A 15,104-nucleotide genomic window follows, 5' to 3' on the forward strand; every position below is an offset into this window, starting at 1 on the left:
AATAGAAATTGAATATGCTCTTAGTTATTTTCCTGGGACATTAAAGAAGCCTTGATATTAATAGATTGAAAACTATCTTGATTCGGCCTTTTAGGTGTAAATGTTTGCAAAATATGCTAAAGACAAGTTATATGTTTGGCATGCAAATGCTAAAAGAAATTCATCAAACTTCGATGCACTTCAAGTCTCTGTTGAAATCAACTTTTGCAACTTCCTGGAACAACACAGCTGAAAATAGCCGCTCTGCAAAACACTGCAGCCGCTAAACACGCGTTCATCATTGATCCACAGTCGATACTAAAACACAGCGTGCACTTACATCGCTTCAGTCCCACACTGCAACATAATAAGATACAGAAATAGCAGCAGTTCATCCCCGGACGAGACAGCGCCATAACAGCTTCACCTTTTAGAAGTGTGTTTGGCTGTCTGAAAGTCCACAACACTCAGAAAGCAGCTCAGTGTGAAAGTGTGTGTGTGTGTGTGTGTGCAGATACCTTTTCTCTGTAGTCTCGATGCAGGACGGCTGGAAGTGAATGAATCCGCGGTGCCGACTACAGGCGGTGATGAATGGATGCTGTTGCCCAGCAACCAGCCGACCAATGAGATAGATGGAGGACAATTTGTGAGGGAAAACATCTTCGGCACGCACGACTACTCACTGGACGTGTTTTATTCATCAGAGTTTATTCTCAATGCAACAGAAGTCAAATTCAGTTCCACTCATTGACCTTCAATGTAACTATGATCACGACTTGTTTGTAGAGTGTTACAAGGTTAAAAAAAAAATAAACATCACATAAAATTGTAAGACAACATCACTGTTTAAATTGTGCGTCAGCAGCTCAGTACTCTATGAAGTTCATTGCTTATTTGAGGCAGAAGCCAGATTGTCAGTTCAGTAGCACAGCATGTGTAACATGTACAGCTATGCTACAGCGCCCTCTAGTGAAACCATTGGAAAAAGTGTTGAACTTTGCCCCCTGTGAAAGGAGCTGTGCGGCAACTTCTTAGGTAAACGAAAACAAACAAACGAAACCCCTCTAAAAGATGTCCTTGGGCAGTTTGAGTTGTTTGCCAGGCCCCTAAAAATCCAGAGTCCTTTCAGTCAGCGAGGAGAGCCCAGCTCTCATCGGATGTGAGACATCTCCTCCAGGAACGGCGTCTTCATGCAGCCCGTGCACAGCTGGTCCATCCACAGGGGGGCCTCGTGTTGCAGGGGGGTGCGGCGGGGGTAGAACGTGTACGACAGGTCGTAGTTCAAGAGGCAGCTCAGGGAGGCCATGTAGATGTCTGAGAAACGGCACAGGCGCCTGGAGAAGTACGTGGGGTTGTGACCTGTTCGGAAGATGCTGCCGAACTGAGGGTTGTACAAGTTCTTTATCATCGCCCTGGAATGCAAAAGGTTAGGGAAAAGGTTTAAAGATTATTCTGCAAGCAGATCAAAGGAATTTATGACTTACTTCAGCAAAAAATCTTCAAATATATAAACACGCAGAATCACTAGACCTACTGTAAGCATCTATAAGCACTTTGTAAAACTGTCTAAAGGAAGTACATACTGTACATGTGCAGCTATGTGAGTAACAAACAGCCTTGTTATGCAGAGTCGCTGGGTTCACTGGGAGGCTGCTGACTGACGGAGTGAAACACTCGGACTCACCTGAGTTCATCTCGCTCCTGCTGCCACTCCCGAAAAACCTGTTTAGACTCTTGGTCTTTGTGGACCTAAGATAATGAAGAACAGCGTGATCAAAAACATGTTCAGTGACACAAGAAAACACCCAAATATGAACAAAATAAAAATATTTTGACTAGGTAATGCATAGATGTACATTTTTAACTATTATACTGTTTACAGCAGCTCCAAAATGTATTAAGTGAATGTGTTTTGTCTGCATTGTCAAGAACACAACAAACACTTGGATATATTCAGGCGTGCATGGTTAATAATGCGAATACAGTATGAATGTTTGGAGCTTTTTTAACTGTGCACACAGAGTTCCACCACCGGTCAGCTTCTCACCTGCAGCTGCTCCAGCAGGCCGGTTAAAGCCTGCAGCCACGTGAGGCTCAGGGCGTACCGGTTGGTGCTCACCACTTTGGTTTCGTGTTCCAGCTCGGGCACAATGGCGGCCGTACGCCAGCCGTGACGCAGCATCAGGTCCTGAAACAGAAGCACGCCGTCGTCACACCCTATGTTTACATCCTGGAAGATCGCGCACAGCTCAGAGACAGAATGTTCAGTTGACAGAACAGGTGAAAACCACAAAAGGACAACACACACGAGCATTGAAGTCTTTATTTTGCGTGGGGGAAGCGCCAGCTTCCTGTGTTTCTCCGGGTGACACTTGAGGCCTAAGTAGGTCATGTACGGTACATATTTAGGAAGTGGCTGGTAGCTGTCACCACCTCGAGTCAAAACCAAACAGAGACGTGCTTCCAGTGCCTCGGCTGCACGCATTTATTTTTAAAGAAGTGATTCCTCAAGTGAACCTTTGCCCTATTTACTAGATTTTGGACATTTTATCTCATTACTCAAGATAACCATTAAAAAAGTTTTTTTTTTCTTTTTAATTCATTATGATTGTCTGTACATTCTGTTTAAAATTTCTATGCATCCAAACTGAACGTCCTGTTGTGTCTAAAAGGTGCCACATGAATCTGGATGCCAAGCAGCGAATGCAACAGCCATGTATATAAATATACATCGTTATTTACAGTATGCAGTAACTTAAGCTATTCACTTTTAAAACAGTAAAAGCCAGCTGGTGTTTTTTTTTTCCCCCCTGTGCAGACCTCTCTGACCCCACCCTCTTCCCTCTCTGGATACTTCCAGAGTTATGCAATAGGTGGAGACAGAGAGCTGGCTACGTGTACGTCTGCATGCATGAACAGACTGTGTACTTTTATTACATCCGTCACATTGTTGGAGATGATAAACAAAATTTTCCAGCGAAAAGTCACGTTTTGTATCATCACAAGTTGAGGACATCAGAAAGACATAGAGAAATCCTCTCAGTCACAGCCCTGTGAACGGCTGGGAACGGTTAATAGTTAACTTTTGAGGTTTAACTTTGACACTTACGGCCAAGTCACTATAAAGGTGGTCTCCGAAATACAGCACTTTGGATCCTCGCCATCCCGTCAGTCTGAGAAAGTCGTACAAGTTTCCCTGAAACACAGCAGACATCCGCAGAGGACAGGTTTATAAAAAACACACAAAGTACGAGTGAGGGCATGTAATGCTGACAGCATGTGAAAACACAGTGAGAGGGAGAAAGAAGTGGAATTACCCAAATGTCCACAGGCAAGATTCTTCTCAAGTATTACCAACCTGTTTGTAGATCTGCCCTTTGTCCAAACTCTTGATCTTCTCCCAGCGCAGGTCTCCATTATCATCCAAGCGTCTGAAAGGTCTGCAAAGGCACCAGGTTTAAAGGAGGCTGCTGAGATTACCCTCTGAAGAAAAACACTGGAGGGACTATAGATGACAAGGTGGCGTATCGTAATAAAGGTTTACTAACTGCGTTTGGGTCCTTGTTTGCATCAAATGGGAAAACACATTTATTTCTTACAGGCTGCACGCAAATCCATTACAGATTACTGAGACACATTCAGTTCTAAACACATTCAGGCACAATTAGCAACCACAAACAAACTGTGTTATTGCACTTTGTTTAGCGCCGTGTTGCAAGTGTTTTATAAACTGAGTTCCTGAGCAGATCGGCGGCGGGCTTTCAGGAGCTTTCGCCACACTGCAAGTAAAAGTGACTCACTTGACGCAGTCTGTGAAGAAGTGAGGTTTGTCTGCCTGCACGATGACTACATCAAAGAAGTCTCTCCATTTCTTTCCCGCCATGTGCGTCATTCCTTTGTCCCTGCACACATAATAAACATCGACAAAGCGTACAGTCGGGGGACTGTTTATCTTTGCTATGAGCTGGAACTGAAGGAGGCGAGACTCACACAAAGCTGAAGGGGCTGTTGGTGATCAGGAACAGCTTCTTTCCCTGGCTGACCAGTCGATGCAAAACAGCATCGGTCTCTTCTCCACGCTGGATCAACCTTCCTACAGAGACAAGAAAACCTCACTGTGATTTCTCTATATGTGCTGAACCGACGTAAAAACCGGAACAAACTAAATCGAACTCACCAAGATCTTGCATGACCCATTTGTACATGAAGCCTTTGAGGTGAACCATGCCAATGGCTTCCTGAGGATCAAACATGCAATTGATTAATGTTTCGCACGGCATGTCTGATCCAGTGTGGCTGTTCTGTTTTCGCTGATCTGGGATCAATTCAGAAGGAAGAAATTATCTTTTTGTTCTTTTGGAAAATGTTACAAAACCTGTCAGTTTGCTTATTATCTCAAGAGGAAATGATGACGGAGTACAGGCCTGCCTGTAACTGAACACCCAGGCACCCAGAGGGAAACCCAATTATTGTTCTGTGCTCCTCCACAGAGGGTGTATCGGAAACTTTTCCTGAGTTCAGCAGATTCTTGAGGCTCCAGTTGAAGACTGCCGGTTCATGTAAACAGTCAGACGCAGCGGGTCACAGTGGTCTGCAGCGTGCGTTACGTGAGGGTGAGGCCCGGCAGTGATATTTATTACAGCCAGCGGGGGGAGTGTGAACTCACCGAGATGTCCTTGAAGAGGTGAACGGGATCATATTCAATGTCATTGGTAATGAAAAAATCATTCGCCACAGCCAACAGGGTCATCTCTGGGATTGAGAAGATGTCCATGAACTGCTTCACTCTCGGTCCCTGTGTGCGGGACAAAAAACCCATCGTGAAGTAAATCTTGTTTACTGAACACGAAACCTAATTGGATCGACTTAATTAGGAAACGTTTTGTACAATCACAAAGAGACTTTCCTGCAAACGGAGCCAATTCCACAAACTAGATTAGAAGCACACCAAAACTATTTGGAAGAGACAGTTTGAAGGAGGATTAGAAGGAGGCAGGAGGCAAACCTCCTGTGGAAGGGAGGACCTTAAAAGACTTGACAACAGAAAACTATTTGAGTCTGATTCAAACAAGCAGAGTCCAAATTGCTCCTAGTTGGCAGGCATGTCAGTTTGACCTTTGCGGCTGCCAGATTCAACAAGAGTTCTGTACTTTTGGTGAGTGAGTCAGAGTGGCCTGTGGAAAATCCAGAGTGAGAACCAAGCAGGTCGAGGACCTGAGCTCCCACGGTCAGTTTTCATGGGAAGATAACTGTGACTTTGGCATGATTTATGAAACCAAAGCAAGAGATGACGTTACAGAACGCACCAGGAGGGTTTATGCAACGAATAAGCCAAGCAAAGCCGGACATTTGGAACAACCGAGAGATTGAATCAGTTCCATGTTTGGTGGAGACCAGATGAGATTATAATATTCTGTTAAGCCCGTCATGTCAAAAAGGGATTTGACATCTGTGCCACACTAAATACGACTCGGGGACAGACATCGAACTCAACATGACAAGACAGAAACAGCAAAAACTGTGCTGTAGATCACCGCAGTCTCAAAGTAACACGACACAAACTGATGTCAGACTATGAATTCAGACAACCTATTTCGAGTCATCTGTCCTGCGGGGGGGGGGGGAAACATCAATAGTTCATCAGAGAACAAAGAGAGACCATCACGTACACTTACATTCACACCAGCAGGGAATCTGACAGACACCGTTCAACCTCTAACACGTCTGCACAGGGAAAACATGCAAACTCCACACAGAAAGGTATCCAAGCTCATATTAGAACCACTGATAACCTTGCCGTGAGGAGCAAGTACAAACCACTACATAAACAAGGCCACCTTACAAAACTACAATACTGAAGTTCATAATGTTACATTTTTAAAAACATTCCTCTGTACCTTTCCATAGAAGCCACTGTCTTCATGCAGGGGGATATGAAAAGTCCCCCCATAGAGGTCCAGGACCTCCTCGTCTGACAACGGGCTCAAGCCCCTGAAAAACACACAAATTGACCCAGAATTAGAGCAATGGAGGATATTGACTCAGAGAATGCTTCATGCTTCAACATGATTTTAGATTTTGCTTTAAGCATGAAAGGTTTGATTTTGTGTAACAACACTGATTTATGCAGTACTCAGTTCCACTCAGGAGCATCAGCTGTTCCTGTGGTGATTCTCCTCCAGAACAGACATTCTGTCATTATTTGTTTTCTGTTTCTGCCGAGTGGAACTGAACGCACCATTCAACCGTATTTGCCAACTTATCAACTGAAGGTTGTTGGCATCACAAAAGCAGAACTTTGTCATTTTGTTTTAACACTATTTATAGACTGACCTGAGAACAAATTCAAATACTTCCATGATTCACACCAGGCATGGATAACAGCACATTCTCTGTGGGACAAATTCTGAACACACACATTTATCACTGCTTCACTAAGATTTTAAAATCAGAACTAAAAGTCAGGTTTGTAAGAGGTGCTGCAAAAACAGCTTTACAGAGCATTGCAAATTGTAACAAAAGAAATATTACGTGAATAATCTAAAAAGGTGCCAAATGTCATATTTTAGTTTAATGTGAAAGCAGCTTTAGACAAAACAACAGTTCATATGTCATATCGAAGATATTTCTGGTGCAATACTGCTATACCAACAAAACTGAGCCAAAACTCTGAAAGAAGGCAAAGAAGGAAGTGGTTTTAAAGTGATACAAGGCAGTTCCCCAATTTTTTTCATAATGTTCTTTTAAACACAGATTTTGAACAAATTTTCATTTGTTTACTTTATTTTCATGTAATAATAATAATAATAAAAAAATCACACAAAAAAAAACCAAAAAAACAATTAGTGTTGCTTAGATGATACAAAATTTGAAGAGATATTTCACAGAGTCTACATTATTGAAAGAGTGCGAGATAAATCACACACTACTCACCGATACACCGTTCCTCTCTGAATGTAATGGAAAGCGTCGATCTTCATCAAAAGACCCTATAGCAAGAAAAAAAATAAAGTTACACAAAGAACGTACCCGTTTATCTTCTTGCAGTGGAAACGATGTGGTTTTAAAGAGTTTACCTTTTGGATGTCATAGTGAAGACCACGCACAGCAAAGTTGGGGACATATTCATATTTACTGATTTCCTCTGGGTACTGTGGGAGCAGACGGTCAGAGAGTATGAATAAAACTGAACCTAAAAACATTTGTAGCAACCATGTCTTCAACACAGGAACTGCACGACGCACCTTGAAGTGTTCGATGAGGAAGGTCCGAGCCTGATTGTAGATCATGGTGTTGAGCGCGTTGGAGTACAGGGCCAGCGTGTAGTCGTAGTCGAAGCCGTAGATGTCCACCTCGGCCAGGTCGACCTCGTTGTTGGCATAGATGGCGGCGGAGTTGAGAGTTTTGCACGCACCCGGCGGGATCAGCTCTGATGCGGGAGGGACACACGGGAAGAGCTCGTTCAGTTTAAACCGTCGGGAGATTCAGTCAATCAAACGACGACTGAGCGAAATGAGGGTCGAGGCGCAGAAAACATTAAAAAGAAGTGTGGACGAGAACACAAGACGTCTGATTGAGGACAGGAAGATCCATCCAATCCTGCGCCAACATTCTTCAAACAGTTCATTTAGACGTGTAACACTGTAGCGTGTGGCTTCAATATGTGTGCATATTGAATTCTGACTCCAGTTGTTTGAAGAGCCCACATTCAGACATTTTCAATGTTGGAACGCAGCATGAGTTGAAATTACTTTATCATGAACTTCATTTCAGGGTCAGAAAATAAACAATTGTCTATTGGTGGAAAAAAAAAAGTTGGGAAATACAAAAAGTCCTCTTTCATAAACGGATCTGAAATGATTCCCGTAAGTCCCTTCGGTAGGTGTACTTGACCTAAATTGGCCCTTCTGTAGTGAGGACACAGTTTTTGCAGCTGTGGATGATGGTCCCTGGATTATATTACATGCATATGCAGCTTGTGTTTCTTGTAATCAAGTCTTTAAAAACTAACCAATCTCTTTCTCTCAGTGAAGCCCGATGTTTGTGTTCTGAAAACCAGCACATCAGTCTTGTGCTGTTTTCATTCAGAGTGGCTGGCAAGCTCACTGGAGGTTGTACAATGTGCAACTGTGACTCTGTTTAGAAGTCCACTGACTCGGAACCAAAACTGAAAAGGACATTTTGTACCGTGCATTTTACAGCGCATTTAAAGAAAACTAGAGGATCACCAGTTATAAGAGCCTGGGCTTAACCTTTCTCTTCTTATCTGACCTCTGCTATGATAACGAGTCCCTCAGCTTGCACATGCATAAAGAGTAAACACGCAGCTCATAACTTGTTCCAGTCTTCGGACTGTGCCACTGCTGACCTCCCACAGAAAGTGGGTCAGGACCTTTTGTCCCAGAACAAGTTCAGTGGGGGCTTCATCTGGGCAGGAGACACGCACCGACCGACCCCGAGGCCGGCTCGCCCCGCAGACTACCAACTCCTGAAATGAGCCTTTCTTCCCATGCAGAGTCACATGTTAAACAGATTAGATCCACGGAATTGCAGCTCCGACTGGGAATGCATGACCAGCTTTAATTAACACTCATTATGTTGAGAATTAGTGTGCAGAGTCAAGTTAATGGCAGAAAAAAACCTTTCGTCTCAATATCCAAGCCAAAACAAATCCAGCAATATTATGAAATGAAAGCATTTATAGTCTCCACAAAGAAAAATGTTACATTTCATGTTACCATAGATGCTAATTTATGAGTTAACTGCTACAAAATAAACAATGCAACAGTTTAAACCAGCATTTTAAAGAAGAGTCTGTGTACAAACATGTCACTTTAAAAGGTTTGTGTAGGAGTGCATCAGGAATAAAAAAACAGAAATAACACGAAGGAGAAGCAATGTCCTGTTTACTTTTGACCATTTCAACACATTTTGTCTATTCACGCCATTTTAGAGGGAAGTTTGAGCTCAGGTTTCACAAGCAGGACTGTGAAAGGTATTTTCATTTTATAAGAAAGGTACAAACTTGGATTCATGTTACATAATTGATAGTGTAAGTAAAGTTCAATTTTAATATTTATGCTTAAGCAACTTGTTGCTCTAATTGTCACAACTATGCAAATAGATTTGTTTTCTAGAGAATCTCCTGGTTAGTCTCTGCACCTCATCACAATCCTATTGAAACAACACCTCAATGCTTGGAAAAATAGTTTGGTGGCGATGCATTTCAAAGAAAAATGGATTTTACAACTGATCAAATATTTCAGAACAGTATTTCAGATGTGAACATTTAGATGCAAATTCACACATTAAGAGCTGTAATCCTAGAACTAGCAATTGGAGAGAAAAGATCACTGTTTACCTTGGAGGATCTAGTGCATTAATATGCAAGAATCTGAAATAATGAGGTGGAAATATGTTGCATCACACCCCAGTGATCAGTGTTGATTGCTGCTGCTGTTGTTGTGGCTCCTGCACACTTCCTCCTGGCTGTCCTGTGTGTGCTGGCCACTGGAAGCGGGGCTGAGCACCATTACCAAAATAAACAACTGCGGAAAGAAGCTATTTTGCACCAAACATGAACTCCATGGGTTTGACTTCTGATCAAAAACAACTAGAATCCTTCCAACAGAGACACATTATTGGATCCCAAATCCAGTCTACTTTTCTGAGGCTTTAGACAGTTTTTAGTGAGTTTATTTTTGAAAGACTACAGAAAACTAAAGCTTTAGAGGAGAAAATAAAGGATGTTATCATTGTTTCTATTTTGCTATGCAAAAACATGTATTTTAGTCAAATATGCTGAGCTCCCACACATTTCCATGCTCTATGTTTTTCAGCAAGTCGCAGTAATCCCATTACAGCTGCTCTCATTCATACAGTAAACATGTCAGTGGCCTGTCTGCTGCAGGCAGCAAAAAGCTCATTTAACGCTGAATACAGAAATCCAAATGTGCTTTTTTTTTCCTGCTAACATTCGCGTTATTTTCCTTCCTGCAGAAGTAAGAGGAACTGCAGAGACTTTAACCTGAAATGGCCCCGGAGGGGAGCGGGGCAGAGCGGGGCAGAGCGGCCAGCTGCGGCTCGGTGCCATCTGTCCGACGTGGCCGCTCGGAGAGCAAAGAAAGCGGATGAAGGCAATCCCTCACAGGGACAACATGTCTTCGCTGTCAAACGGATAAACGCGGCTGGTGCCTCGACCACGACGTGCACGTCTGCGGTGGGGGTGTACGTGAGGACAAAAGCGGGACCCCCCCCCCCGCCCTCCGTGCTTACCGTGCACCAGTCGCCTCATGTCACTGTAACGGCTCCACAGGTACGAGCGCTGGTCAACGGGCGCCGCGGTGGACGTGAACGAGCGCCTCCTCACGCCCGCGCCCCCCGCGGGCTCCTTGGCCCGCTTCTTGTCCCCGGTGGTGCCGATGTGAGGCGGGTCGTCGCCCGTCGGTCCGACCGAGGCGCAGCTGTGCCCCGCGGAGCCGCAGCGGCCGCGCGGGGCTTCGTCCCCGGACCCGGAGAGCCCGCGCGTCGCGGACAGCCTGGCGGCTTTGGGGGACCGGGGCCCCGGGGGCGTCCTGCTCCCCGCGGCCCACAGCGTACGTGTCAGCGCCGTACCGACCGTCTTCAGGGACATGTCTGCAGATGTAAACAAGCTGGGGCGGCCAGCTCGCAGGAAAACATGCCCCGCTTTGAAACGCGGCGTTAGCCACGCCCTGCGCGAGGGGCGCTGATCCAGCGGGCTCCTCCCCTCGCGCAGCCCGTCGGCCAATCACCGCCACTCGGTTAACCGACTCGGGTCTCACGAGACGTGCTTTAAACTGTGACTTCAGAGTGTTTCAGGCCTGCAGATGGACTCAAGACTCCTCTTTGTGCTTTCAGCTGAAAGGATTCCCACTGTGGCCTGGGGGGCCTGGGGGGCCTGGGGGGCCCGGAGGCCCCGAAACAACAACCTCTGCCTGGAGCTGCTTTCTGGAAACTTTGCATGACTTTTTTTTTTTATGGCAAATCTTGTCCATTAAATAACTATAAAAGTCTTTTTTGAATTTCTTTTGTGCATAAAACGGAAGAGAATGATTTAGGCCTGTGCAACTTGTGCCACACTGGCTATTATAATAGCACCAACTGTGTAATTGAGAACCAGAGAGAGAGTAACAATATTTAGTCAGTGATTTAGTTTTGCAATATGTGAAATTCACCACCGAAGGTTAATACTTAATGTTGGTAAAGTGGGCGTGCTTCAGAAAATGTAACATGTTTGAATTTGCAACTGGTTCTTTATAGGGAAGCTAAAAGTTGTCGACTGCATTTCAAATGAAGTGACAGTAAAAACACAAAGAAATAAGGAGAGAAAACACAAACACTGATACTCATACAGTACATTTGTTGCAACAATAAAGGTCATGACAAAGTTAAAGTGTATATAAATGTCCTGCATATCTGCCAGAGTCAAAACCACTAATATTGAATCCTTTTTTATTTTTAAGCACAAGTGAGAGACAGCGAGAAGACCCCCCTGACCTGCTGGTTAAATAAGGATCGAGCAGGTCAGAGCTGCACACATGACCCTAACAACAGAGATTCCAACAACTGGAGACCAGAACTAGATAACTATAAACTACAGTAATTATATGTCCTCACACTAAATTGCCAGGTTTGTATACATTCATTTGAACATTTTAGTGGTTATTTTAGTGTCTTGACTCCCTGTTGCTCTTCATGCATCATTTCATAAAGTAGCCTTGTTTAAAAAGACTTGTAACACTGCAGTGGAGCTAATAGTAATTCCTGTGTGTAAATGTAAAGTAGAAATATACGAATGTGCTGTGAGTAGTGAAGAAGAGAAGCGCCCCCCCCCCCCCCCCCCCCCCCCAACTCTCAGACTTTTGGGTAAACTCGGGCTGTTGTGCCGTATTCAGCTTGTGTTGGGACTAATGAACAGCAGCCTGCACTGGAATGAGCAAAAACAATGAAACTCGGGTTCACCGCTCAGCTCGGACAGGGAAAGTCTGAAAAGAGCAAAGTGCTGAAGCAGGAAGCTGTAGTAGTCCAACAGGCTGATTGCCCGTTTATCACAGCGGTGAGAAAAGACGTAAATGACAACTGAAGAGGTCTCTCTCATACCAATCACATGGCCTGAATGAGGTCAGACTTCTCATCTGAAAGACAAAGAGGGAGTCTTGACAGCATCCCCCTGTGATTCCCGCCACTCTCACATGCCCGGGCTGTTGTTTTCCAGCCCAGCTCCGAGAGCCCCTTCCCCTCCTTTCACAATGCTGACTTTCTCCACGCTTGGAAGGGACGCTCAGAAGACAGAGCCTCTGAGCCGACCTGCGGACATCTTCAACACGTCACTGCAGACTCGCTGCGTCCCGGAGGGCTTCAAAGCCTCCGCTATCATCCCCTTCCCCCCAAAAAAACTCTGATCAGAGGATCTGACGACGCTGCCCTGACCTCTGTGGTCAGGATTTCATTGTGGGGCTTTGTTTAGTGTACCTGAAAGACATCAGCATCCCACTCCATCAGTCTTTTGGGGTTTAAGGAGAAAAAAAACACAAAATCAGAAACCATATAAGAGAGTCCTTCAGATTCTTTCCCAGGGTCGTCTGAGGCGTCTTAACATCTGGAATTTGGCTGCCTTTGTGGAGGACAATAGCAGGCTGCAGCGTATAATTTGCTGCAGTGAGAAGGTGAGCGGCTGTGTTTCCTTCAGTCACGGCTTGAGTTGTGGGCCTCCAGGAGCCCCGAGGCGAACAGAAAACACCGCGACCGACCACTCCCACCACAGAGAGAGAGGCCTCCGAGGCCCTCTACTCACACTCTAACGTTAACATTCTGCAGTTTGTACACAGTTATGTTTTGTTATTCACAGGATGAGATCTGAGAATCGAAACACAGGGAGATGTAGGCGTGTGTTTGCAGGAACCCTTTGAAGGCCTTGTAGTGAAGCCTCCTGGGATCTGAAGGAAAATGAGCTATTATTTGTTTATTTGTCTTTCTTCCTGATTTTTATCTGGGGCATGGGTACAAAACTTTTTTCTTCTGTAGCTTAGGGGCTGCATGCCGCCCTGTTTTCTTAATTGATGGAAAAAAATATGTTTGCATTTATGAAATAGCTTTTTGTTTTTGTTACGAAAACTAATACACAAATGAGCAGATCTGAAATCCGATCTTCCACAATTTTCTCTCCAGAATAATGCAGGCAACAGTTTGTTTTGTCTTTGCAATTTTTGCAAAGACACAAACTCAGCTTTATTGTTAATTCACTATCAGTAATAACTATCTTTCACTAATTAGAAATGGTGGTTTTATTCAGATTTCTGTCTTCTTTGTCATTTTTACACAAAGCAATTTTATCCAAAATCCAACCAGGAGGTTAGAACTGAATACTGGACAGCAGCGACATGGAGTTCAGCACAAAGCAGCAAAAGGAAAAGCTGCTGACAGCATGTTCACTACAGAGGAGATAAGTGTGGTGGTTTGGCTGCGGCGCCCCGCACGACTTCCAGGTGTGTTATTGAGAAAATGACCATCATTTGGTTGCCGAGCAGCGGTTTTGATGCGGGCCAACACCCCGTGTGTTCGCGGACATTTTGACAAACTGAGCATGGATTCAGGACAGAGGAAACAAGATTAGTATGTAATCAAGGCTTATCTGAGTGATTACGGGAGGGTCAGTACACACAGTGCTGTGAGCGAGTTAGAGGAGCCGACATGGGATCTGAGTGTCCCTGGTTAGATTCCCATCACCTGACCGCTGCTCGTCGTCTCGCGCGCTCCACCCAGCGCCGTCATGGCGGCTCACCGCTCCCAGCCTCCAGGATGGATGCAGGTTGGAGACGAGGATGTGGAATCGATAGTTTGAAGGTTTGATTCCCACAGCTGACGGATCACCACTGTGGGTCCCTGAGTAAAACCCTTGAGTGATGAATTGTAGAAATAGGACGGGTCAGTGTGGGGAAAAAAGGAATTTTCCCAAGGAGATTAATAAAGCATGACTATTTAGTTAGTCAGAGTAAACATCCGTCTCTGGATTAACTGTACTGAATCACAGACTGCAGCACGACATTACATTTCAAATTCATTTTATGTTTTGTATTTAGTCAACTACTGTTGGCTGCGAGGAGGTGACTGTAAATATTACTTTTCCCAACACTACTGGTGGTGAATATGAGAGTGACTGTTTGTCTCTCTGTGTTTATCCTGTGAAGGTCTGATGATCGATTCGTGATGCACGCCGCCGTCATTCGGAGTCGGTATAAATAATATGGGCGATAGATGTTCAATGGAAAACAGTTTGTAGCCCTGCACAAAGTAAACTGAACTCTCACAACCTGAGCCCGCAGGCTGTCTTTGATTATTCCTTTTGTTAGATTTCTTGAACCTTGAACCGACAATCCTCTGCAGCTCACAGAGTAACTATTTGTTTCACGTCTGATTAAAATGCAACAGGTCCGACAACCACCTGCCTTATGAAGGGAGAAAACTGGAGACGTCTTTCAGACCTCCAGCAGATATTTCTGCTTCCTTTCAGTTACTTTCACAAGGTGATTTAAGGGAAGTGGCGGGGGATTTCACCAACAACCCTGTTTTCAAAGAGAGTGGAGAGTTCAGTCGTTCTGTCTGCCGGACTCATTGATCCTTTATCTGACTTTGAGCAGGTTTGACATCGACAGCCTGGACAGCGGCTCTGTTACGTCACTGGTCGAACGGCGTATTGACACTTCACATTGGCTTGATGAATGTTTCCCTTTTGGACGTCCCCACTGACACAAACCACAAGACTATCAAATCACGCACTGTTTACTTCCAGCAATGTCCACAAGCGTTCTGCTTTTTTTGACAATCAACATTGCTTGAAAACACTTTTTAACTGTGCATAATATATGGAGTTTTCAAGTTGTGTTCAGCACAAAGCTTCTGTTTACTGCTACACTCGCTTCACCCCAACAAAAGTGGTTCAGCGTGTCGCTCCAAGCTCAAGCACATCCTCTCATATGCCGTAAGACGTGTTGAAACAAACAAGCAGGTCTGCAGCTTATCAAACTCGTTCTTCCAGCTGGCCACCTCAGATACAGCCTGCAAATGAATTTAAGGCGGGTCAGTCTGGGCCTCGGCCAACCTCAAGG

At 44.7% G+C, this 15,104-nt stretch overlaps 1 protein-coding gene across 2 annotated transcripts; it reads right to left on the reverse strand.

The window, feature by feature from the left end:
• Nucleotides 1-655: 655 nt before the first annotated feature.
• On the reverse strand, nt 656-10,653 carry nt5dc2 (5'-nucleotidase domain containing 2). 2 transcript variants are annotated; one of them, XM_030119548.1, is made up of 14 exons: nt 10,255-10,652; nt 7,224-7,408; nt 7,056-7,130; nt 6,913-6,968; nt 5,877-5,970; nt 4,646-4,774; nt 4,157-4,217; nt 3,970-4,072; nt 3,780-3,881; nt 3,338-3,419; nt 3,089-3,175; nt 2,027-2,167; nt 1,664-1,728; nt 656-1,391 (listed from the first exon to the last, which is right to left on the reverse strand). In XM_030119548.1, the coding sequence occupies exons 1-14, from the start codon at nt 10,610-10,612 to the stop codon at nt 1,130-1,132; spliced, it is 1,800 nt and encodes a 599-aa protein (XP_029975408.1). In that variant the 5' UTR covers nt 10,613-10,652; the 3' UTR covers nt 656-1,129. The 2 variants fall into 2 exon arrangements, with proteins under 2 accessions (XP_029975408.1, XP_029975409.1); XM_030119549.1 differs by having other exon boundaries at nt 1,130-1,391; nt 3,970-4,068; nt 4,153-4,217; nt 10,255-10,653.
• Between the last annotated feature and the right edge of the window lie 4,451 nt (nt 10,654-15,104).

This window comes from Salarias fasciatus, chromosome 20, assembly GCF_902148845.1.
Source record: "Salarias fasciatus chromosome 20, fSalaFa1.1, whole genome shotgun sequence".
NCBI lineage: Eukaryota > Metazoa > Chordata > Actinopteri > Blenniiformes > Blenniidae > Salarias > Salarias fasciatus.